This window comes from Antechinus flavipes, chromosome 1, assembly GCF_016432865.1.
Source record: "Antechinus flavipes isolate AdamAnt ecotype Samford, QLD, Australia chromosome 1, AdamAnt_v2, whole genome shotgun sequence".
In the NCBI taxonomy this organism is placed as follows: Eukaryota; Metazoa; Chordata; class Mammalia; order Dasyuromorphia; family Dasyuridae; genus Antechinus; species Antechinus flavipes.
The window spans coordinates 15,997,378-16,024,520 of NC_067398.1; the positions used below are offsets into that span (position 1 = coordinate 15,997,378).

General features: G+C 33.8%; 1 protein-coding gene across 1 annotated transcript in view; it reads right to left on the reverse strand.

The window, feature by feature from the left end:
• LOC127550461 (probable C-mannosyltransferase DPY19L2) overlaps nucleotides 1-27,143 on the reverse strand; it is a 144,249-nt gene that overhangs the window by 33,357 nt on the left and 83,749 nt on the right. The window contains exons 10-16 of the mRNA XM_051979448.1: nucleotides 24,450-24,527; nucleotides 15,441-15,527; nucleotides 13,908-13,967; nucleotides 10,557-10,637; nucleotides 9,723-9,824; nucleotides 7,976-8,047; nucleotides 4,712-4,761 (exon numbers count right to left, since the gene is read on the reverse strand). Coding sequence (XP_051835408.1) covers nucleotides 4,712-4,761; nucleotides 7,976-8,047; nucleotides 9,723-9,824; nucleotides 10,557-10,637; nucleotides 13,908-13,967; nucleotides 15,441-15,527; nucleotides 24,450-24,527 — 530 coding nt within the window. The remainder of the gene's footprint in view (nucleotides 1-4,711; nucleotides 4,762-7,975; nucleotides 8,048-9,722; nucleotides 9,825-10,556; nucleotides 10,638-13,907; nucleotides 13,968-15,440; nucleotides 15,528-24,449; nucleotides 24,528-27,143) is intronic.

The window sequence follows — 27,143 nt, forward strand, 5'->3', positions numbered from 1 at the left end:
TTCTACTACATCATAGCCCCTGGTTACAAGAACCAAAGGTCTAAAGGAACTTCTACATTCAAATAGCTTTGGGGCAATCAATAACTGCATGGGCTTAATTTTAGGGATATAAAAAGTACAAAATAAGCAAACTCAATGGCAGAAAATAACAAGTAAAACTGAACATGAAAAAACAATTAGAAGCAATGATATGGATAGTGTCTGAGCCTTGAAGTAAGTTCAAAACCTGCTTCAGACACCTACAAGTTGTGTGACTCTGGGCAAGTCACTTAAGTTCTCTGGATCTCAGGTTCTTCACCTGTAAAATGGGTCATCTACCACATCTAACTTCTAAAATTCTAATTGGGTCTTCAACTTCTGTCTTACCTTTTTATTGTATTTATCTAGGTCTGAAAGGAGATTCAATGAGGCCTCCCAACCATTGCTGTTTTTTTCATTTCTCCTTGTAATTTGATTAAATTTCCTCATTAAATTACAATTCCTTGAATGCCATTTGTGCATATAGAATATTTGTTATTTAATTATGCTATTAAGTATGATTTAATTACCTTTATCTCTTTTACTTACTGTTGCCTTATCTGAAATTATGACTGAATTGGCCTCAAACATAAAATTTTGCTCCAGCTAATGTGTGAATATATATTATAACCTACATATTATGGTTATCCACTTTCTAATATATTCAGCTATTTTTTCTCTTTTAACGTTGAGTTCATGCCATTTATCTTCATAATTTTGTTATTTATCATCTTTTTCTATCTTTATTCCTTTTCCTCTTTATAAAGAAGATGGTAAAAAGAAAAATGCAAGCAGCATGAGTCACCTAGAAGTGATCTCCTATTCCTCTGCCTTTCTTCTCTTGGCTTCCCCAAGATCCTTTTCTTTCTTTCCTTGAACTCCCCTTTTGGGATCCCTCTATCACAGATAAAGTTGTTGCAATAAATATCTCCCCAACTTGCCTTCCCTCTTAAAAAACAACCTGTTGCCTATTTTCCTCCAGAATTTATTGAATTTAAACACAAAAGCTTTGTTACATATTCAACTCTCTTTTATCTAAATCAGGTAAGAATAAGAATCATGTGAGCTATGTTCTCCACACCTCTTTCTCCAAGTTTTCATACTCTTTTGCATGTTTTGAGAAACAGGAAATTCTCGATACCTTCTTTCTTATTCTATGAAACATAAAGACATAAAGTGAAAAGAAACTTGTCTTTTCAAAGTGGCATTAAGGATATATTTTCTACCCCCTGCCAACTCTAATGTGACTATGACTGCCGTTCTTTTCGTTACCTTGTCTTTGACCTGGTACCTCTGGAAATTTTCATGTAGAGTATCTTAGGGGTGACTAGGAGATTCCTTCTATTTCAATCTATCCTTGGGTTCTAATAGATTCAAACATTTTCTATTAATAGTTTGTTGAAAAATGGATTCCAAAGACTGTTTGTTATCATTTCATGACTTTCAGGGAGTCTAATGATTTTTACATTCGTTTCTTCCTGACCTGTTTTCCAGATCAGTTGTTTCTGATAAGAGCATTTCATTTTCTTCTAGTTAAAAGATATTTTGGTTTTGTTAGCAGGTATTTAATAAATGTTTATTTCCTGATTGTTATATTTGCTGTCTCATAGATTCTTTACTTCATTCTAATTTTCACTAAAAATTTTACACCTTCTTTCTAAGTTAATAGGTAGCTATTTCCAATTCTTAGCTCCAAAACTTTTACTTCACTTGTAACTTCATTTTTATATCTTCATTTCTTCCAAATACTGCTATGCCTTTTCCTGAAATAATTTATCATTCTTATGAAGTTACTTTCTTCCTCTGGGTTTACTTTTTGATTATTTTTTGACTAACAATAATTCTTCGTGTTGTTTGCTCTCTTCTGTTTACTCATACTTCTAGACTTAGTTCCCAATTTAGGAATTTTGTGCCTCTTCAAGCGCTCTCAGTGGTGATTAGGCCCTGCTTGGTTCTGATCTTGTTTTCCTCAGCTTCTGCCACATTTCAGCTCTCCTGGTAGTCTATGCTTAGGTCCTTTCCACCTCTACAGATTGTCCTAGGTTAAGGCTCTAAAGCACTCAGAGGCATAATCCTGGTTCCCTCAGGGCATCCAAGTGAGATTTCAGCTCTCCCATTTCTACTAGGTGTGATAGTTTTGTATCCTAGAGCCAACTAGAACCAAATTCCTTCACTGATAACCTTTGAAATATTTGAAGAAAATAATACTCTCCCCACTCTTATGCCTCCCATGTCTCCTCTAGGCTACACATACCCAGCTTTTTTATTGTTTCTTGATTGGCACGGTCTCCAAGCTCCTCTTCATTCAGGTTGCCCTCTTTAGTTTCACTACAATTTGTCTTTAGCTAAAATGTCACACAGAATTGAACACAACAATCCAGATATGACCAATCAAAAGAAAGCATAATGTGGCTATCACTTCCTTTTCTCCAGACACTTTCCTTCATTTAATATGGCCTAAGATTCTCTTTTTGGCTGTCTACAATCCATTAACGAAGTGAAAAAAGCAACCTGAATTTTTAAAGGAATAGAATATAAGGTTCTTAAAGGTAGACGCTGTTCCTGTTTTTGTCTTTGATTCTCAGAAGTCAGCTTAATTGATGGTATAAAGTAAGCACTTCACATTTGATGAAATAAATGGAAGCTGAATATCCAATCCAACCTTTTCTCCATGTGTGCAGTTAGCTCTTACAACCCAACTGTGAACTTTTATATTTTATCTATACAAAATTTTCTCTGATAAGATTTGGTTCACATTTTACCTTAGCAAGATCCTGGTGCAGCCAGAATATAAGCAATTGCTTCTCAGTTTCATGTCCTGGGTGAATTTATAAAGCATGGCATCAATGTGTGCCTTCTCAGAGTGAAATGGCCTTCTGTGACCATCAAGTTTGACCTCTACACATCTGACAAGTGGTCATGCAGTCTGCTTAAACAGATCTCTCCAATGAAATGTCAATCCCACTTAGATGGTTTTAACTCTGAGGAACCTTTTCTAGAAAAGGCATTTTAATCTTCTTCTTGACAATTTTAGATATTATCCTCACTTCTGTTGTCCAGGACCAATCCAAATGTAATCCCTCTTGCACATGATAGTTCTTAATCTATCTAAAAACAGCTTTTATGTCCCTGAGTCCTAAGAATAATCCTTTCTCTGATCCACCAAAATAAGAATTCCAGGCCTTTAGGGATATTTTTCTCTATATGTGGTTCCTGGGGTCCTTTCTCTAATCCATTTTCAGTTTGAAACCCCCTAGATCATATTCACCAGTCTCCAAGGCAAAATATCTTACTACCTTTGACCCATAGTTGCTTTATGAACAAATGAATAAAGTCAATTAAGCCATTCTATAACTTCTTTCATCACGAGTTAGAATGGCATTGACCTAAAGTTGACTCAGATCTAGAGGAACAAATCTTTCTCAAAGGAATTTTAAATGCCAATCATAACATATTATTATATGACCACAGATTCAGAGCTAAAAAGTGATCTTAAAGGCCAGGTTAGTCCAACAATCTTATTTTAAAAGCTCCCAGAGAATCAAAGAACTTGTCCAGTGTTACACATCTAGTCAGTGTCAATGCCAGGCTTCTACTAAGACATTCTTGCCTTTAAAACTCTATTGGAAAATAGTATACATATATGTGTTTAATTCAAATCAAACTTTAAAAGAATTAAAGTATGAAAGCAGGAACTTAAGTGAAATTACATTACAAAACAAAGAAAAATTTAACAATAAAAATTATTTTAAAAATATGTATCCCAAAAAGATTCAAATAAGTCTTTAGTCATCCTATATGTGTTATAATATAAAAACCAGTTCCTTTTGTCTTTGACTTCAATTCAGGATCCAGCACAGGTACAACATCCTGACATTCCAAGGAAAATGTTATTTTACCTTTATGTCCTGACTTTCTAAAATGACTTTATCTAATTCCCTGACTTAGTGATATGATTATTTGCATACATGTGGCACTTTCTCTACCAGATTAAAATTTTCTTAAGTCAAAGAATGAAGCCCAACACCTAACACAGCAGGATTTGGACTATAAGTACTTCAGATTTCTTAATACTCAAGAAAAAGTAAAATTGAGAAAGTATTAAGGCATTGTCAAAGGAGGTCTGCAATAAAGCAGTGATCTTTAAACATTTTTTTAAATCATTTAAATCTAAGTTTCTAAAGAGAAATGTTCAAAATGACACCTGAGATGCTTGTTGGTACTAGGACAGAAGTATTCTTATTAATTCTTAAGAACACTCATAACATGGGGCAGTTAGATGGCATAGTGGATAGAGCACCAGCCCTGAAGTCAGGAAAACCTGAGGTTCAAATCTGGCCTCAGACACTTAATACTGCCTTGCTGTGTAATCTTGGGCAACTCACTTAACTTCAATTGTCTCAGGAAAAAAAAAAAAAAGAACACTTATAACAACATTCAGGGTCAATTCAAACTCAAAAATGTGAAATGTCATCACACAAGAAATATAAATCCAAATACCCAGGACAATGCAAAACAACAACTAGAATCAATTTTTTCAAAGAGAATGTTTTCAAATTTTGCATACACCTCTCCTCTTTAGATATTAGGATTAATTTTAAAAGATCATTATAATTTAAATATTCTATCATAGACTATATTAGTTGAGAATAGGTACAGATGTTAAAATATATATATTTATATTTTTAATTACCTGCTAAAAGTTTCCCCTGTAGATAACATATATAAAATATCAGGAATCACCTATGAACAGAATCCAAGATTAAGACCTTAAGCAGTACTTAACATAATTTTCTAAATCAAAAACCTTACTCCAAAAGCAAAAACAAAAACAAAAAAACATTTAAAGTTACAAATATGACTAATTGCACTTATTTTGTGCAAAGCACTTTGACAAAAATTAAATCATTTGATATCTACAACAAGCTACAGGTGAGCAATTCTTATTTTACAGATAAGAAAAGTGAAGTTCATAGCTGTTAATGTGCCTTGCCCAAAGTACACAAAAAGTCCTACACTTTGGGGACAACTATCTCAGGCTTTCTGAATCACCTGAGCAAGCCTAATATGATTTGCCCCACAGGGTTCGATCCTCCTCTCTTCTCCTTCCACAATATTTGATGATATCCTCAGATCCCATAGATTTATTGATCTCTATAATTTGATGATTTTCATATTAACTTCTCCAGTCCCAACTTTTCTGCTGCCTTTCATTTCTAAATGTGTTTACTAGACATGCTAAAAAAATATAAAACTGAACTCTTATCTCTTCCTCTAAACCTTCCTCCTTTCAAATTTTCTATTATTTTATTCAGAGCACCTTCATCTTCCTAGTCCCCCAGGTATCATTCTTGACTTCTCACTCTGTCTCACTCCCCCAATCTCATCTGCTGCCATGTCCTGTCAGTTCTACCTTCAGAACTTTCTCATATATGACAGTTTTCTCTTCTCTGACACTGTTACCACCCTGGCACAGGCTCTTATCACCTCACACCTGGACTACTGAAACATTACACTGAGGGCCTGCTTGTCTCAAGCCTCTCCACTCTAATCCATTCAATAGCCAAAGTGATTTACTGAAAGTGCAGATCTGACCATGTTACCTTCCTACTCAACAAATGTCAGTGGCTCCCTCTCACCTCTAGATCAAACAGAAAATCCTCCGTTTGGCATCCAAGGCCTTTCATAATCTGTTGCCCTCCCTACCTCTGTAGTCCTCATCCCTCATATCCTACAATCCACTGGGATTGGCTTTCCCACCACTTCATCAACAAGGCACTCCATCTCTAGATACTGGGTCTTATTTCTGGGGTCTTCCACAGAGAAAACGCTCTCCCTGCTCACTTCTCCCTCCTGGCTTCTCATCCCTCAAGTTCTACCTTCACAGAAAGCCATCCCCAATCCTGCTTATTCTCTAGGCTCCCTTCTGGGATCTGTCTCCCATTTATCCTGGGTGCATGATTGCTTGCTGTCTTCCAACTCCTTGGGAACAGAGACTGTCTCACTTTGTATTCGCGGTGCTTAGCCTGTCCCACAGAAGGCATTTAATTCTTACTAGCCAACCACACACTCTAGGGTCACTGCCTTGGTCACCATCTGGCTCCCTCATGTCTCGCTACATAGATGGTGATTCTCCCTCGATTCTCTCAGGGTGCTGAGAATTTGACATGCAAAGAAATCTTCAGGACCACTAATGATGGCCCATGATCACAAAACAGACTATTTTGAAATCATGAAAATAAGTTAAGTGAAGATCATTTAAGAATTTCTAGCAAGTAACATTTCACTTTTTGTCTTACACCTTTTACTTCTGTAAAAATTCTAATTTTTTCAATTACTGAACATTTATTTCCTTGACCTTCTCCAAGGGGGACACAAAAGCAAACCTAAAGTTCTTGTGATAAATATACAGAACCAAGCCAAAGAGTCCTAACTTCAACATTTTTAACAGCAGGAGTCAGACAAGTTGAAAGAACTTAAATGTCTCTCCTGAAAGGCTGAAGAAATATTCTAAAAACAAAGGCATCTTCCTATGGGGAATGTACTTAAGACTGAAGGTTTATACTAAAACATGAATGACTCCAGCTCTATGGATATACTTGTGGTTAGAAGAAGCGCACTCTTCTTCAGTTAACCAGGTAGGACAGAGTCCTCTTTTCATATTCCAACGGGGATAGCTATATTAAAACCTGGTTTCCAATGTAAGAGGTTTTATGTTTTCTAAGAATGGGACCTACCCAGATATATCTTGAAAAGATATGGAAAGTTCTACCACTTCAGAATATAAAAATTAGGAAGCATTTTTGCATTGCTTCCCTCTTGTACAAAGAGATATTTTAAAAAGTAATGCAGCTGAATAATAGCTATAATTTTAGAATGAATAGATTTTTTTTTTGCCCAACAGAATATGGCAACTAATGGTAATACCTTTAAGAATACAAACTCATTAGTAAATGATGATGGTAAATATTATAATAATTAATATTGCCTAATAAATCAAGAAGTGTTAGAAAGAAAAAAAAAAAAAAAACAAGTATACCTAAAAGCTTGGCAAGAGGTGTGATCAAATTAAATCATCCTGAAAGCATTTAAATGTGAAACCTGGAAAACAACAAATCCCTGAAACATGGAAGTGATCTTTAGTATTATTCTACAGAGGTTACTGCTCAAAAAACCATATGGTAGAGAAATGTTATTAACCTACATTAATTTTCACACAGGTATAAAAAACATCAATCTTATCTCACCAGTGTTTACTGGGCTTTCTGAAAACCTTTTAATAAGGCAGAAAATTGTCAACTGAATCTCATGTTATTTTCAATAGATTCTCTTCTGTTGTTGTAATAGTGAGCATGTGTAATAAGAAAAGGAAAAGACAAAAAACATTAGTTCTAAACTGTTAATGTTTAATGTTAATGGTTTAACATTAAAAAGAAATCTCTGTGGCTGTGGTTTATACTTGGTAGATATTAGGTTTTTGTTAAGATAAAATGTACTACAATAACAGGAAGGATGTGCAATGATCAATTATGAAAAACTTAGATCTTCTCAGTGGATCAGTGATCCAAAATAATCCCAATATATTTTGGCAAGAAAATGTCATCTGCACCCAGAAAAACAACTAAGGAGACTGAATGTAAATCAATACATACTATGTTCATTTCTTTTTTCTGTTTTTCTCTCCCATAATTTTTCTCTTTTGTTTTGATTTTTCTCTCCCAAAATGATTCATAAAGTAATGCATATTAAAAATAAATAAATTTACCAGAAAAAAAGATAAAGTGTACTTTTTAATTAAGTTGTGTGTGGGTATAAGGTTTTTTTAAAAAAGTAAATAATCATTGTTTTTAACCAAAAAAGTTCATTCATTTATTTCTAACCTAATAATAGTTTTCTATCATTATAGTGAATATATTTAGCAGGATAGCAAGGGTATAAATTGGAAAACAAAACCTACCTTTCTAAAGATTAAATAAGAAATCAAAGCAACAACTGGAAGCAATAATGTCTTTGTGTACCTCAGTGGAGTCTGAAATACAACAAATAATTTTAGAAAGTCTATGAATTTGGTTTTATTCCCTATAGAAAACCATGTGGGACAAGGGGGGAAGGGGAGTTTGATTAGTGAATACCATAATAAAAATTCCTGTAAGAAAAAAGGCTATGACATATAAGGATTAGAAATTTCATTGTCTCCTTGGCTATAACAGAATGATTTAACTAGTCCAACTGTTATTTAAAAAAACAGGAATATTAGAAATATTCTACCAAATCTAATGCTAGAGCATGAGAATGCTAATGCTGAATTACTCCTCAATTCTCTGTCTGTTATACTAATACTCATAAATCTTGGGCTAAAATATTAGCCTGCTCAAGTGTTCATCTCTAAGGTTCCTTACAGCTCTACATCTAAGATCCAATGATCCTAAAAGTTAGTAAGACCTAGAGTTTAAGAGACAACACAATGTATAAAAATGAAAGACCTCAGAGACTGAAGTGAATTAGAATGAGTGTAAATCCTACTTCTGACACTTAGTTGTGTGACCCTGGTCAGCTTACCTCAACACTATGTACTCAAACATCTCATTAGGATTCAACTAATAGGTAATGGGATGGACTAGAAGTCTTGGAAGAATATGGGGAACTATTTAAGATAATGAAATCACGGAACCTTCAGCTATAATAGTAAAGAATTGCTGAAAAAAATTATAAGTAAGTAGTCTTTAAAACTTGTATTCTGATATGTAATTTATTAAATATTTTTTTATCCTGTTAAATTAAAAAAACCTGGGTTCTTGTTTTGTTTTATCACATATTGTAAAGCAAATTTGTCACTGGTCTAGGCTTTGGTTTCCTAGACCATAAAATGGCAATATACTGCGTGAGAGCAAAGACCTCGCTTTCATTTCCACTTTGCAACTCACCCAATGCCCAAATAGTATTTTTTTTTTTTTTGCTGAGGCAATTGGGGTTAAGTGACTTAACCAGGGACACACAACTAGGAAGTGTTTTAAGTGTCTGAGATCAGATTTGAACTCAGGTCCTCCCGACTTCAGGACTGGTGCCAACTAGCTGTCCCCCAAATAGTATTATTCATAAAGGATGTACTTGAGAAATAATACACGTTTGTGGGTAAAAAAAAGATGACCTATTAGCCACTTCTCAAATACTATAATTTCATGATTCTAAAATACAAGATCTGTTTAACAGCACACTTGAAGAAAGAAAGAAAAGAAAAATTCAAATTTGTAAAAACAAAAAAAAATAAAAATAAAAATCTATTTTAAAAATATAAAACACTTAAAATGAGGTTTATTTCAAGATGAACAGTATCTATTTCATTACAGAATTCTACTTGAATTGAGTTATACTATTCATCATAACAGCTAACAATATATTTTCTAATAAATACTTTGTTATTAATGTTAGAATTCCAAATATGTATGATTTGAAACAAAATTGAATTTCTTTAAAAGATATCTTCAATAAATATGATTTTTAACTCATTCAGACTGGCTTCCTTTCAAATTAGGCATAATTCCTACAAGTTTTCCCTCCCAATGAGTAAAACGTATACAGTCACTAAGGCAAAAACCATAAATCTACACATTCTTGAGGGTCTAAGATCAAAGAATAAGTTTTTTTTTTTTTTTAATGCCTATAATCCTTCTAAAGAAGGAAAACTGAGGAAAAAAAATTCTTACCTCTTTTTCCATAAAGTCAAATTCAGGAGCACAAGTATACATTAAAGTATCAAAATCTGTGTATCTTAAAATTCTGGCAGTTATGAGGTCACTAAGTTGAATCTGGCATGATTAAAATAAAATACAACAATCAATCAATAAACATGTGCCAGGGACTGATCTAAGCACCAAGAATATAAAAAGAGGCAAGATAGTTGCTTACAATCGTGTGGGGGAAAATTACAAATAAGTAAGTATGTACAAATAAAGCTCTGTACAAGACAAATATGAAATAATTAACAAAGGAAAGACACCAGATTTGAAAGGGATTAGGGAAGGCTTCCACTAAAAGGAAGTATTTTAATTGGAACTTAAAGGAAGACAAGTGGAGAGGAGGAGAGAGAGCTTTCTAGGAATTCAGGACAGGTAGGAAGAGTGGAGCAGAGAGGTGGAGTGTTTTTAGTTTACTAAACTAATGGCTGGTGTTACTAGAAAGAAGAATATGTGTAAGAGAGTAAGGTGTAAGAAGCCTGCAAAGGTAGAAGGGGAGCTGGGTCATCAAAGCCATCAATGGCTTTGAACATCAAGCCAAAAATTTTATATTTGATTTTGGAGACAACAGGGTACCACTGGAATTTATTCAACTGTGGGTTGGGGTACTGGACCTTCACTCTAAGAAAATCGCTTAGATGGTTAAAGGGGGAGCAGATTAGAATGAGGATACAGAAGCACCATATTGCAATATGCTGTCCAAGTATGGGGTGATGAGGGCTACAGTGTCAGAGGACAGAAGAAATACTGGAAGAATTACTATGAAATAATGCTTTTATATGCTAATTAAAAGAAAGCACATACATGATCTGAAACAGCAAAGAGTTGAGATAATGTCACTTTCAAAATGATTGTTCCACTCCACCAAAGAAAACACTGAATTATCTACAAAATAAAAGATAAATGTCAGATACTAAAAATTATCCATATCAAAAAAAGGTAATTTATCTTTTTTACAAATGAAAAGTATAGTCATTCTAAATGCATATAAAGGGCATTTCTCGATATGGCAAACCGGGAATTTGCTTAAAGTTCTGGATTGCAAAAGTAGGCCATTTTACTACTTTTTTATTTTATATATATTATCTAATTTGATTTTATGAAAACACAGAAGGCATGCTTGTCAAATTTGCAAATAACAAAAATGTAATATATTAACATTCTAGAGGCCAAAAGAAGGAAACAAAAAGTTACAACAAGCTCTAGCAAATCCACTAAGTCAGAATCTAAATCTATTAATAAACAAATTCCTTAAGTACTAACCACAGGCCAAATCCTAAGCTGGTTCCTGGAAATACAAAAACAAAAATGCTAACTGCCCTCTAAGAGCTCACAGTCTTTGCATGAAACATCAAAACTGAATCCAACATGATGTAGGAGGTCAGGCACTAGCAGCGTGTTGACTGGGTCAGCATAGACCATGCAGAAGGTGACACATCTGAACCAATCCTTGAAGGAAACTAAAGATTTTAAGATATAGGAGAGGATTCATTCTAGGATATAGGGGAGGCCAGGAAAAAAACAGGGAGGTGGCAAAGTATTATATATGAGGAAAAATAAGAAAGCTAACTTGGCCAGATTGCACAAAAGGAAGTAATATGTACAGAACTTTTTCATTTGGGAGAAAGAAAACTGCATAACTACAAGCTAAGGGAGGTGTTACTGCAGAGTTCATGTAAAACAGACATGGAATTTTAGAGAGTTTGCAAACTCTCAGTATGACATGATAGCTAAAAGACCTAATGTCAACTTGGAATGAAATATTAGAAAAACTAGGTCAAGAATCTTGGACCTTATAACTATCCCAGAGAAGTGGCCAAGAGAAAAGCAATACCTGCCAACTCATCTACAGAACATTTGTATGAAAAGAGGCAGTTACTACAATGGAGTCTTGGACCTTGGGTCAGAAATCCCTGGGTTCAAATCTGGCCCTAGATCTTCTACACCATGTGATCCTGCAAAAGTCACTTGCCTTCTGTTGGCATCAGCTTCTGCAATTACCGTTAAAATGAGGCTAATAATAGCATCTGCCTCCTGGGATTATAGTGAAGATCAGTGAGACAATATTTGTAAAGTGCTTCTGCAAACCTCTGGTATTATATAAATATTAGACACTAGATGTAAAGAGCAGCACCAGTAATAGTAATAGTGGTAGCATAGCACTAGTATTATTACAATAAATTAGGTCCAGAAATGAACAGGAGAAATAAATATTCTAAAACTAACACATGGGATATAAATATCAATAATTATATTCTCTTGGAGATTTCCATATGCAAGCTGGATTATTACTTGATCAGGAATGTTTTAGAGAGGCTTCTAATTTGGATATAGCCTAGACTAGATGAACTTTGAGGTAACTTCCAATTCTGAAAACCTGTAACCCTGTGAATTTTCTAATGAATCACCTTTCAAGCCAAAGTTCTCACTCTAGCCTATTCTAAATACTTTTATCAATCCTCTCTCTTCCTAAATCAAGATGACTCTAGGTTGACAGAAGTCATTTGTCAAAGACTGTCAAAAGACTACTGTATAACCAAATCTTGCTTGTTCTGGAGTTACCCTAAAACTATAACTTACCTATAATTTAAATTTCTATTAGCTCCCCAGTAATTAGTTTCCATCCTCAAAGGTTCTACTCAATCTAGGGAAGCCCCTGCAAATCTGTTAATAATAAAAGCACCTCTGTGAAATACATTATAAAGGGTCATGGACTTCATCTGAAAGGTTAATGTCTTCTCTTACGGTTCTTAAAATATGGATAAAGAAACAACACCAAGTACTCTGTTTTTTGCTGGCAAAGCTACAGTACTTCTGTGGGGCTTGGCTCACACCTAGATCACAAGTCCAACCCTTACCTCACAATGGTAGCTCACTTCCAGCTGCAGACCCAGTCCCTGCCAACCTACCATGGTGAACCAGGTGAATCAGGATCTGAGAGCCTCTGGACACAAAGGGGCTTCAACCTCAGACAGCTTGCACGGCTCAGACCCAAGGCTTTCCAGGGACACATACACGCTACAAATGCCCAAACATGACAAGAGTTGCCCAGTACCCCAAAGGTAGGACTACTCTACAATGGGGAGCTCTCCCTTGATTCCACTGCTCTTTTCTTCCAAGTCTGCATTTTCACTCCAAGTCAGTGCTCTGTGACTCTAAGACCCACGGGAGGCCCAAGCCTATTATTCACCAAAAAACCTGCCTTGCATATCAGATGAAGGTAACAATACAAGCTCTTTCACATATTTAAATGGTCAGCATGGGGAGGAGATGCCATCAAGGACCAAGGAATGGAAGTCATAGGGAAGCAGATTTCTAATGAACATATAGAAGACTCTTATAATAAAAGAGCTGTCCAAAAATGGAGCAGGCTGCTTCACAAATGGCAAACACTTAAGGCACTGCTCAAGCATCACTGCATTGAAGTGAGGGAATGTGACCTCTATGGTTCCTTCTACTTTTAAGATCCTAATTATTTTAAGATCCTAGTTATATTCTTGTATCTAGCAATATATCTGGACAATTATGATATTCTTCAAGAACCTAACTATTAATTCAGTAATGGTATAGGCTTGACAAAAATCTATCTTGGCAGTACTAATAATTTCTGTATTAACATGCTTATTTTGACTATCAAAGATATACACATTAGCAAAGTGGATAAATGCAGACAAATATTTGGCCATTTTTAGTAGGGAAAAGAAGATGAAAGACTGGAGTTAAGCTACTGTGATAAGACAGAGCAAAGAGAAGACGATATATACAAGAGACATAATCTAGCACACTGAATAAAATGAAAAGAGAGAAAAGTTAGAACAGAATCCAAAGGATAGCATGAAAACAAAAGAAATTAAGTGAAGTGGATAAAAGGGAAAAAAAGCAAGAAGCTATGGAAAAGCAGTATAAGTGTTCAAGACAGAGGGATGGGATACCAAAAAAAAAAAAAAAAAAAAAAAAAAAAAAACCAGAATAGAAAGTGACATGAGGAAACAAATTATGTAAAGCAATGAATGGAAAAATTAATTGAAATTATTTATCTATAGGAGGTATTCTGTAATCTAAGTTATTTTTTCTTCAAAGTATGGTATTGCCTAATCAACTACATTTAGAGCAATTATTCAATTTAAACAGATATTAAAATTTATTAAATCTTACCCAAAAAGTACACTCAGATGACTGCAATTTTTGGATTTTATTTCTTTTTTTCATGATAGCCTAGAGAAAGAAAATTACATAAAAGAAAAATGGAAAATTTTAAGCAGTGAATGTAATTTATTCATAGGTGGTGCAATGGAAAGAGTGCCTGGAATCAGGAAACCTATGTTCCTGAATGACTCAGACACTTCTTACCCATTTAACCTGGACAATCCACTTAATCCTGTTTGCCACAATTTCCAATCTAAAAATGAACTGGAGAAGGAAATGGCAAAGCACTTCAGTATCTTTGCTAAGAAAACCCCAAACGGGGCCATAGAAAGTCAGACATGACTGAACAATGAAAACATATTGCAGGGTGATCTTCCCATCTCTACAGTTTATTATTCTCCAGTAACAACTCCTTCAGTTCTAACTTCTTTAGATACTATCCATGATAAATCTGCTATGGGGAAAAAACCAACCAAAACTCTGTGACCATGAATTGGATGCAACTGACAAGAATTTTATTTTGAGGGGCAGTTCCATAACTACTCAACATAAAATTGTAGCCAATCAATCAGCTTGTCTTTCAGTAGAAAGGAGCTCTGGGCCTTCTCCTAGAAGGTCACTCCATCAAAGTGAGGTGGCAAATGAGGTAGTCGGGGAGCTCCACCTTGAAATGCAACAAAGCAGATGAGAAATTAATGGCATCTCCTGGGAAGCTAAAAGGCAGTGGGGATAAGGAAATAGATCATTCCACACCATACCCATGGACCATGTGAAAACCCAAAATACTATATGTTAGAGGGGACCTTTGCACACTTAAAAAGTAGAAATGATTATCACAGCAGAATTTGTACATAAAATATGTATTGTTATTCAAGTGATAATGCCATTAATCAAACATATTTGACCTTGCCTTCAAAGCCATTCAAAGAAATAAGACATTTCTGCACCTATAAGGGCTAAAAAGTGTGTAACATATAATACAATTATCTTCTCTGATCCTCATAATGTTTTAGAGGAGGCTATAACTCTGACCCATACTACACATGATGAAAACAGATCTAAAGTCCTGTGACTTATTCACAAGGGCAAGATTTAAATTTCAGTTTCTCAGGTTCCAAATTCAGCTCTCTTTCTAATACTCTATACTTTCTAAAACAGTAACTTTCCATTTTTGACCAAGATATCATTAATTAACTTAATCACTCACTTTACTCATTCTCTAAATGGCTTTTTCAAAAATCTAATTTCAAAAGCAGAGTTCTCAAATATTTTGCATAATGGCCACATCCTGAAGAGTAAGTAATATAGTTAACTAATATTATAGTAGCTTAATAAAGTATCTTAATATTGGTACCTTAACAAGATAGTTTTTTTTTTTTTAATCTGGCTTGGTCAAGGAAAGGAAAGAGATACACTTTTGGGGAGAAATTCCTGATTTATTAATGAAAAAAGAATCTGTATTCTCCATTAATCTCTTAAGGTCTGGTCAAAAATACTCTTTTTTTAATGGGTGAAAATTATATTAGCTAAGCAAATACTTACCCATGTTATTATCAAAGAGGAGGCAAAATAAGATGACAAATATGTGCGATTTCCAAACATTAAAATAAAACAGATTGCAATAGAAACCTGGGGAAAAAAAAAACAAAAAAAGATGAAATAGAACTGATTACATGTAATATTTTGCCATACTTAAAGAACATATCGGCAATATGCATTTCCTATTGTAAAAGTAATTGTTATGGGCAGGAATAAGAATAAGACTAAAGTTAATGGATATGTACTTTCAATGTAATGGAAGTCTTTTAGCAAAAAAATTAAAGCCCAGAAGCTATATGAAGTCCATTTATTCATTTCTTCATCTATAATTTTGCCAAAAAAAAAATAATAAAATTAACTTTACCACTTTTCACAGAGAAGAGTATAAAGAAATACTAAGTTACAGACATTTGTTTGCTACATTTTTAAGGCTACTATCTGTTGTGTTGAATGAAGATGTATTCAATAACTAAAGCTAAAAATGAAACTGAAACGCCCAGTTTTCTTCAATAGAGATCCCAAGCTAGGTAAAGTGATAGATGATACGACCATCTAGCCATAAATCCATATCTTGGTTTCCACAAATTACACCATGGATGACTGAGAGAATCTGACATTCTAATCCCTCAATGACACTGATGATTTCTGTGTAATCTACAAGAACAGAAGGGCTGACAAATGTTTTCTAAACAGTAGATTCCACACACTGGGTGTTGTGATCTAACTTCAGCCAAGACCAAAAAGCCAAGCTGGTATTTTGTAAATTTTTTTAAGTAAAGTGATGATTTTATTAAGTACAAGTTTTGGCATTTTCAACTCTGTCATAGAAGATTAGCTTAGATGCCACAATGTTGGGCTTGCAGTGATGAAGACCTGAGTTCAAATCTAACCTGACACTTACTAGCTAGGTGACACTGGGAAAGTCATTTAATTTGTCTGCCATAGTTTCCCCAACTATAAAATGGAGAATAATAGCACCTGTTTTTCAGGGCTGTTGTGATGATCAAATGACATTTTAAAAAATTTAAAAAAAAATAGCTTCTATATAAATTCTTCTTTCCTTCCTAACTAGATCTCTAAAGTTACATAGAAATAATGTATCTTGACTGGTCAAGATTTCCAGCAAAATTTACCTATTTTTATGGAAAATAGTGAAATGCAAACTAAATTAAAGTGTAATTAGATGGACTCATAAATAGTTGAATGGCAGGATGAAAAATTACAAGTTAATCTATTAATAGAAATCTGGTAGATTTCTATTAAAATACCAAAAGGCTTTGTTCTTGGATTCTGTTTTATTCGCAGCATTATTTATTAATAACTGCTCTCATACAGAGGTTGTTTGCTATTAAATTTACAGATAAGAAGCTGAAAAAAACAACAACAGACTCTTTTTCTGGAACCTAGAGTTAGGAGCCAAAAACAAAAATCTTAATAGGCTAAAATGAAGCGCTTAGTCTAACAAAATAAAGTATTGCTAGGGAGAAAATGTAACATTCTATACTTTGATTCAAAAAGTAATCTGCACTAGATAGGACAGACAAAATTAGCTCTGAGTTTATTTAAAAAAAAAAAAAAGACTTTTGAGTAGCAGCAAGCTTAATACAATGTGTGATGTGGAAGCCAAAGAAGCAATACAATTTTAGATGACACTAATAAAACATAAAGACCAAGGTACTCAGCAGTAAAATGTTTGGTCATGAATTGTAACCTTCCTTGAGAAGGCCATCTACTTTATGATCTCCACATTCTCTCTTTTCAATCTCTTAACTCCATTCAATCCAGATTCTTTCCTCCTTATTCAAAGTTAAATTATTCACAGCTGTCTCCCAGGGTAACTACCAAATCCAATCACTTTTTTTCAATCCTCATTGTCCTTGACCCTTCTGCAGCCTTTAACACTCCTTAAACTTCTCTTCTCTCTGGGTTTTAGGGACACCCCATTTTCTTGGTTTTCTTCCTATTTGATCACTCTTCTCTGTCTCCTTTGAGAGATTTTCATCCAAATCATGCCCTCCAAATTATAAATGCCATGCAAAGCTCTGTGTTGGATCCTTATGACTTCTCCCTTAATACTAGTCCACTTAATGATTGCCTGAAATATTCTCCTTCTAGGCCTCCCTGATTCCCTTCAAATCTCAGCTAAAATTTCAACTACAAGAAGCCTTTATCAATCTCTCAATTTTAGTGCCCTCTCAGTAATTATTTCCTACTTATCCTGTATATAAATTGTTTGTATATATTTATTTGCTTTCTATTTTTAACATTAGATTGTAATTCCTTAAAGGTAGGGACTCTTTCTACATATCTTTAGTGTTTGACTATCATGTCTTAAGTTTATAATATTTTGACATGATCTTTTTATGATCTATTTGGGATACATACCTAGTAGTGGGTATTACTTGGTCAAAATTACAGGTTGGTTGCCCTTTGGGCATAATTCCAAACTGTTCTCCAGAATGGTTGGATCAGTTTGAAACTCCAATAATAGTGGATTAGTGTCCCAATTTTCCCACATCCTCTCCAACATTTATCACTTTCCTTTTTTGTCACATTGGCCAATCTGACAGATTTGAGATGGTATCTCAGATTTAATTTGCATTTCTGTAATCAAAATTGATTTCGAGCACTTCTTCATATGCCTATAAACAGCTTTGTTTTCATCATCTGAAAAATTACCTGTTCGTATCCTTGGACCATTTATCATTTGAGAAGAATGGCTTTTATTCTTATAAATTTAACTCAGTTCTCTATATATTTGAGAAATGAGACCTTTATCAGAGACCCTTGCTGTAAAAATGATTTCCCAGCTTTCTGCTTTCCTTATAATTTTGGTTGCATTGATTTTGTTTTCACAAAAGCTTTTTAATTTAATATAATCAAATTTATGTATTCTCATTTTGTAATATTGTCTACCTCTTGTTTGATCATGAATTTTTCCCCTTCCCACAGATCTGACAAATAGAGACTATTCATGTTCTTCTAATTCGCTTGTAGTGCTTAATATTCTCTTTACCTCCCTAGTTTCTCTTTTATTTTTTGGTTGGCTTTATCAAGTTCTGAGAAGGAACAGTTAAAGTCCCCTCATCATTAGTATTGTTTTGCTCCCTATTCCTACCTGTAATTCACTTAACTTCCCCTTTAAGAATTTGGATTCTATACCACATGTGGCTATGTTTAGCATTGATATTGCTTCATTGTCTATAGTACCTTTTAGCAAGATGTAGTTTGCTTCCTTACCTCTTAATTAGGTCTATTTTTGCTTTGATTTTGTCTGAGATCAAGATTGCTTTTTTTTACTTCAATTGAAGTATAATAGATTTTCTCCAACCCCCTACTTTTACTCTGTGTGGGTGTCTCTGCTACAACTGTGTTTCTTATAAAGTATATATTATCAGATTTTGGTTTTTGATCTGCTCTGCTTATAAGCTTCCATTTTCATGGAAGAGTTCATTGCATTCACATTCAGTTATGATTACTACCTGTGTACTTCTCTAGGGAAGGAAGTTTCTTCATCAAGGAGTTTAACAATGATTTTAGATCAAGTCTTTATCTCAATTCCATTAGACTGGTTACTCAGAACAATGCTGCAAGTATAGTTTAGCTATATTTTAGTAAAGAACTATGTTCTTGTGTAAAAGAAAAAAAAACATGAGCTCAGTGATAGTACACACTAGTTGGATTCAGAACTACTGAAATAGGCTTACAGATCAGTTGGCTATCAATGATCCCATGTCTACAGAAAAAGTAGTAGAGCCCTCAAATGTGCTCATGAAACATCTTTGGAATCCAGGCTTGGCCCTATACTGTTTTAGTTTCATCAATCACTTCAATTAAAAATGGCATTTTTGTTAAATCTGCATATGACAAAAAGCTAAAGTGGATGGCTAATGTGTTTGATGATTTCATGTTCAGTAAAATCTCAAAAGGCTAAAATGGGTCCAAACCCAAGATAAAATCAAACAGGATTTTAGTCTCGTTCAGAATAATAATATTTTTAGAACAACCAGAAAATGAGCTTTTGGTATTCTAAATGTGAACTATAAATCAATGAATAAGGAATGAATGTATTTTGACTAAACTGAATTCTATCAGTTTTGATATTCTTACTATAACGAATTGGTCTATAAGGACACTGTAGCTAAAAGTAAAGATGGCTCACACATCTTTCCTAGAAAGGGAAAAGAATTGGTAGAGTATGTTTTCTTCATGTATTCAAAGGTAACAAGAAAATTTTATGGGATTTTTGAACAATTTCATGTTGAAATGTTCACAATTATCTGCAAAAAGACTATGAAAATATGAGAACCTAGGTACCAAAATCTCTGACAAAGAATGAGAAACCATCCTATGAAGAACTTGGTAATGCCTTCCAAATTAAACCAATATATACTGATACTAAATGATTTTATCCCAGAGTTAGGGATAGATGAATATTTTGAAAACTGTGAATTAGGAATAAGAAATAAAACATACCAAGAACTTGTTTATGACCTAAAAATATGCCCTAAAGGCATCAGACATGGTAAGACTAAATATGACAAAAGTGAAATGAATAGTATTTTTTTAATTTTTTAAATATATTTTATTTTAAATTGACAATATTTTTACAGTTAGAGAATGACCTGTTATTAATTTGGGAGACAGTAATAAAACAGTTTTCTGAATATAAATAGACTACCAACTTATTATTAGATCAAAAATCATGGGACTGTAGATTTAGAGACAGACAGGTTCTGAAAGTTCATCAAGTCCAAACCTCTCATATCAAAGAAAATAATGAGGCCTATGTGAGTAAAGTGACTTGCCCAGGTCAACATTTTATAAGTGTCTTAGTAGGGATTTGAACCCAGCTTCTATTACCTCCAAGTCCAGTTCTCTTATTTTCTATTTCATAATCAAAATTAATAAAATACAAATAAAAAAGGTTAAAAGGTTGGCTGTGTAAACAACTATAATGAGCTATTTATTTAAATGGATTACTGAGATAAAAAGATGTGATATGGATGGAATAAATAACAAAAAAAATTATTACATTAATTTCATTTGGAGATTGGGCGAACAAAAATCAACTGTCACAACAAGGAGATAAAAAAGAACCTAAAAAGCACCTAAGTTAGCAAACATTTGACTTACTTGCCAAGAGGGAGATGGTAGCCATGGACAGCACCACTTTATAATATAAATGTTTGTTAAATCTTAAAAGAGAAAAATGGTGGAAAATTAATAATAGTATCATTCCATAAAAACAAAGAGAAGTAGTAAACTGGTTAAAAAAAGAAAAGCTAGCTTCAAGAAAAATTTAGCAAGAAGCCAGACTACAATAATAAGTAAAGGGATACCAAAAATTCATAAGGAAATCCATATAGACAACAATAAACAGAAACAAAATGGAAAAGATCTGCAAAAAGTTTTCATAATAAACCTTTTCACCACCAAGTGACAAGATACCAACTCTTAACATCACAGGCTTAGAAATACATACAGAGACAGAAGAAACAGAACTTAAAAAAGCAGGAGGGAGGTGAGGGACAGAAGGAGCAGGACTAAAACTAGTACATATAAAAGAAGAGATGCTGGAGGCAACACAAGTGTAAGAATGTTGAAGTATGAATTAATTACTGAGTTACCTTGAAAAGGTAGAAAAATGGAAAGATATCCAAGGAATAGAAAAAACTTTAGATTTTAATAGTAGCAAAGAAAAAGCTGACTAAGGATATATAAATTACTGACATATATCTATTTTCCATCTACATAAAAATTTTATAAGAATCATCTATACATACATACATCAATAGCATCCTAAATTAGGACAGAACTAGGAGGCAAAATTTTACAAATGATAACAGTAGTGAACATCTTTACCTTAAAGCAATTCAGAATCAAAGAACATGAGATCTCACTATACTTATTGTAGGTTGTTTTTAAAAAATGGTTTTGACTTAATAAAGAAACTATCAAGATTTCTCCTGTACAAAATTAAGATAACCTTGACTAACAACCCAGTTACCATTAGCATTAGGCATGACAAAGTAAGCTGGTCAAAGAAAAGACTTAATGGTAGGACCATGATAAAAAACAGGATTTTCTCTCACTGATCTTTTTGTAGATAACTTCATGTTGGTTGCATCAATCCCTTGAACACTGCAGAACTTCTCAAATTAGGTCCATGACCACTCAAAAGAATCTGACCTAATCACTCTCATAAGAAAAAGCAAGTGGTTGAAGAATATCTACTGTCCAGATACAATATGCAATGAGATAAATAACCAAAAGACTGCCTCTTTCAGTATATGTATGTATGCATATATTCTCTCTTTATGATTTTATTAATGGATAAAGAAAAAGGAGGAGGGAGCAAGATGAATAATGTAAGTGAACAATGAGTTGGTTTGAAATTAAACAGGACAAAGAGGCCCAGATAGCCTTTACAAACAACAGAACTCCTTTAATGATCCTACAATTTCGATTCCATCAGGATTGTATGGATGTGAGTCATGAACACTAAAGTTTTTCAAAATCTAAAACTGAGAATCATCCAAAGGATATTGGAAAAGCCTTACAGAATAGAAATCAATCAACCAGCATTTATTTAAGCATTTACTATGTGCTTGTGCTAACTTCAGGGGAAAAACAAAGAAATGGTGTCAACAGAGAAATAAAGGATCAAAAAAGATTATTTTATCTTATGATGGAGGAAGAAAACCATTGAACTTTGTTGATATCATTGATAAACTTGTATATCAAGAGATAAAGAAGGAAGATACATGGAATGAATAATTCAGAAAGACACAGACAAGAGACATAGACTTGGCGGTACTGTATGGATGATATGATATCTAATGAGCAAAAGGGAATACCCAGACTATTGAGATTATCCATATTTAAAGTCTTTCTCTTGACTTGAAAAAATCAAATTCACAAGATCTAATGATAGCACTATGATGAAGTAGGATTTCCTATAATTGGAGAAGTGTGATTCTGGAGTAATAGTCTCAAAAAAGCTATGGTTTTGAGGGCACTTTTAACTCTACAGGAGTTGATAAGTAATGGCAGCTGAAAATGCTGAGTCCTGGTGTCCTGTGTCCTATTTGATTTAGCAAAGGGGAATAGGAAAAGCTTCCTACATTATGCCAAAGAAACAAGAGGCAGGGATGGGGATTAGTGTTCCAGATATGGGAAACACCCAGAATGAAGGTTCAAGATAGGAAATGGAATATCTTTTGAACATCTTTTGAGATCTGTGAGCAGGCCAATGTAACTAGATCATTTAAGTAGGTGAAGGGGACTTGAATACAAGACTGTAAAAGGGGAACAGGCCAGTTTATACAAAGCTCTCAGCAACAAAGAGTGAAACTTTATACTTAATCCTAGAACTCCGTGAGCAGGACACATGGCCAAACCAATTTTAGAAAAACAGTTAAGGGAAGGGTGGATTAGAGTGAATAGAGTCTTGAGGCAAGGAGGAAATTTCCGCAGCCCAGGTAAGAGGTGACAAGAGCCTGAACTAGGGTTCTGACTATAAATGGAGATAAAAGAGATCTAGCAAAAAGATGCTGAGAAAAGTAAGAACATGATGTGGGTAATATATTGGAGTGTGAAGAAAGAGGTATCAAAGAAGATAATCAATGTTATTAGCCTGGGTGACTGGAAGGATAACAGCGCCCTCAACAGTAACAGAAAAGTTTGGAAAAAAGAAGTATTTGTGTGAAAGGGGGGAGGGGAGAGACAAGACATCCAGTTCAAGGTAACTAAGGATAGAAATTATGTGATTGTGGCTTAAGTGGGAAATCAGAGTTGGATATCTAAATCTGAGAATCATCTACAGAAAAATGATACTTGAACCCATGGAATCTGATAAGCTCACCAGGCAAGATAGAAAAGAAGAGCCCCTATGATAGAGATAGGGAACCTTTTTCTCTAAGGGCTATTTGGATATTTCATCATTTACAGACCATACAAAATTATCACCTTCTAGAATTCAAGCAGAGGGAGGCTGTTGTACCTACTTTTCAGCTCTTCATCATCCATGGCTGCCTTGGGAGGGCCAAACCAAATGATTTCACGGACCTCCTACAATTCTTGGATTGGACATTTCCCACCCCTGTCCTAGTTGATAAGATCTTGGAAGATTTCCATAGTAAATCTCACAGAGAAAAGTGGAAAATTGGCAGAGAGCAATGAAAAGTGGAGAGAAAGAAGCAGTCCCAAGTATTGCTATCAGTGGGTTTGGTGAACTAATCAGAAAGGACTGATGCACAGTCCAAAAGCTAATCTACAAAGACAGACAAGCTTGTCTTGTTCCACTAAAGATCAAGTTGAGATTAAATAATAAATTCTTTGGGCACCCAATCAGCCCCATTTCTTGATTTGTTCTAGTGCTGTTTAGCAGTACATGAATGGGAACAACTGGGATGACTGGGAAAAGTAACTCAGAGTTGAAGTGTCAACAGGTATGAGAGAAAGAGGACAAATGATGAGCTGATTCACCAAGGGATCAAGACATGCAATAAAGAGTGCAGCCAGTATGAGGCTGACATATTGAGAAAGAGCTAAAGAGTGGAGAGATGGAGGGAATGGGAAAGATGAAGGGATAAGGATGAAGAAGAGGCACAGAGCTCATAAACAGGGAAAGATGAAATGACAAAAGATTATAATCAGATTACAGTGTTACTATGGGCAGCCAGATGGTATCATAGGGCAAAGAGCACTTCCTAGCTGTGTAATCCTGGGCAAGTCACTTAATCCCGTTTGCCTCAGTTTGCTCAAATGTAAAATGAGCTGGAGAAGGAAATGACAAACATGTGAGTATCTCTGAAAACCCCAAATGGGGACACAAAGAGACAGATATAACTGAAAACTAAACAACAAAAATGTTACTATGCAAGATATAATTAATGTATCTTAACTGGGCCTACTTTAAACTTCTATAATAAAGTATGTAAAATAACTAGTAAACTTGCATCAAAGTATTTGAATTCAATATCAAATTAAATGATAATAAAAAATTACCATATTCACACCAATGATCTTCAGAAATTTGTATGGCTCAATATACCCCACAACATACATAGGAAATAATGAAGCCATCTGAAAAAAAATATATAGTGAAAATGTTATATAAAATTTAATTATTAGTCTCAGATGCAAAACACACTAGAGGAAACTCTTCTAAGTATATTGACATTATGATAAAAACCCTTTTCTAATAATATCTGACAAATGGCTTCCAAAAATCAAATTTAGAAAACAAGGAACCTCAATTATAGAATAACTTAATGTTTCAGAAACAAACCTTAAAAGAATAAGAGTATTCAATTATTTCATAAATGTATATTATTTTTATAAGAGGCTAGTTCATAATTTTACATTTCTATCTTCATTAAAAGTTTTTCCAGTAGACACTATCTCAGTTATAAAGGATTTTCAATATGAAAATATTTTAATTTCCAGATGGCATACAGATAAAAATTTCTATACTGAATGATACTTCACTGTAGCATGGAGGTGATCACTGGTTCTCAAAAGCTTGGCCAGCAATGCCCAAACTCTGACAGTCTCTACCCATGAATAGATTGACAGCAGAGTTTTGGTTATAAACTATGTGCTCTTGTCTTGCTCTAACCTCAGAATACACTCATAAGCAGACTGGCCACTTGGCAGTAGGTTCTTTGACCATGGCTACCCATACAACAGATGAGTCTACTATAAAAGTGAGAATGTGGTGGAAAAGGGGGCTAAAGGTTACTGCTTTTTTAATACCTAATTTTAGTTGACTTGTACACATTAGTTGGTGATACTTTAAACATGAAACTTTTGTCCAAAAAGTGGCCTCGTCCAAAGTAGGAGAAAGATATTATTCTATTTCGCCACTGCTATTAAAAAAAAAAAAAAAAAAAAAAAAAACTACTACTATCCCAAATGCCTATTTTATTTGTTGAAAAAAACTTTTGTGAAAATAATATATACACAAGAAGATATCCCCTGGTAATGGTTGAAAAACAAGCATGCAAAGTATCAAAAATTAGTATACTTTATAGTAATACAACTGCCTGAAAGGTATAGAACACAATATCCCATTGTGCTTATATTTGTTGACTAAAAAAAAGTAATTTGATTCAATAAAGCAAAATACCATCTTAAAGACTCTGCAACAAGGAATCTCTCATTCATATTTTAAAAATCATAAAAGATTGCTACAAAGATTTGATAACAGATATAACTTTATTAATAACTTTGTTCATATGCTCTTTGTGGAAAATGACTCAATCAAGAAACACTGGAAAACTTTTTAATTAAAAAAAGATTGTTCTATCTTTTCAATCAAGGAAAAACAATGCATAAATTATGCTTATGATGTAGATTCTACTGTACAAGATGATACACAGTTCATAAAGATGATGATATATCACAATACAGATCTTGGACATCGAAGATGATAAACAATGAACCGGCCCCTTGCCTGAAGAGAATATGAGGTAGGTTGGATTGCCTTTAGAAAAGTCTGCAGTGCTTTTAAGACACCAAGCTTTTTCCTCAAAGTAAAGCCCAGTATTCTTTTTACTAATGTTACATAGCAGTAAGCAAGAGAAAACTAGTCTAGTAAGAACTTAAGTTTTGAGTCATCTAATGAACAACGAAATAGTAAATGGTGGTAGACATACAACATATTATCAATAAAGAATAACACAGGAAAATGTGTGGTCATGGCACGGAAATTAAGAATTAATTTATAGGCATCCCATATACTCCCACCAGTAACCGTGCAATGTAAAGAGAGTTACATAAAAGAAGACCCTAACAGATTCAGTGAACCTCTTATGAAGAATTTAAAAGAGGATTTAAGTAAGAGTTGGGCAAAATGAAAAAATCATGGATAAATAACCATAGGAAAAATATTCCTATCAATAGGACCACAAATTCACCATAAAGTATCACTATACATATATATCTCCCTATGGAATCTTTCTATATTTCATATTCAATTAAACTTTAATTTGTATGTGAACAAAAAAATAATTTTATAATGCAGTATGGTCTTTAATTTAATATCATTTTATTCATAAGTACAGAAAATGGAATTTTCATTTTAAACCAATTTCCTAATAATTTAAAAGTTAAAACTAAATGTTCTTCATATAAAATTTGCAATTAAAATTTTGTTTATTCTATAGATAGCTAATTTTACAAACCAAAATAAATAAAACATGTGGGGAAAGGAAGCAAAAATGTTCATTCAACAATTCAAATAAGTACCTACTATGTAAGCTACATGATAGACAATCAAGAGACAGCTATGAAATAAACAATCCCTGCCCTAACGGAGCTTATCATCTAATAATGGAAATAAAAGAATACATTTAAATATAATATAGGTCAAATTATGATACACAGATGATAAGAGGACACAAAGGCACTTTATCGAGCTATATAAAACTGAGAAAAAATAATTTAGATTTTAGGATACCTGGAACTGTTCTGGGTACACATTAGCTGATCAATAAATATTTGCCTTTTGAATACATGAATAAGTACATTAATCAGGATGAACGACAAACTTTTCCAGTTGATTCCAAAAAGAAACAATAACATTCAAAATAGTCAATCAATTTTCTGAAGCAGTCTAAATATCTGTAGATATTTTCAATGAAGTAAAAGAAGCTGGGACTTGGCTAAAGCCCATACTTTACAGAGTTCAAACTGAAA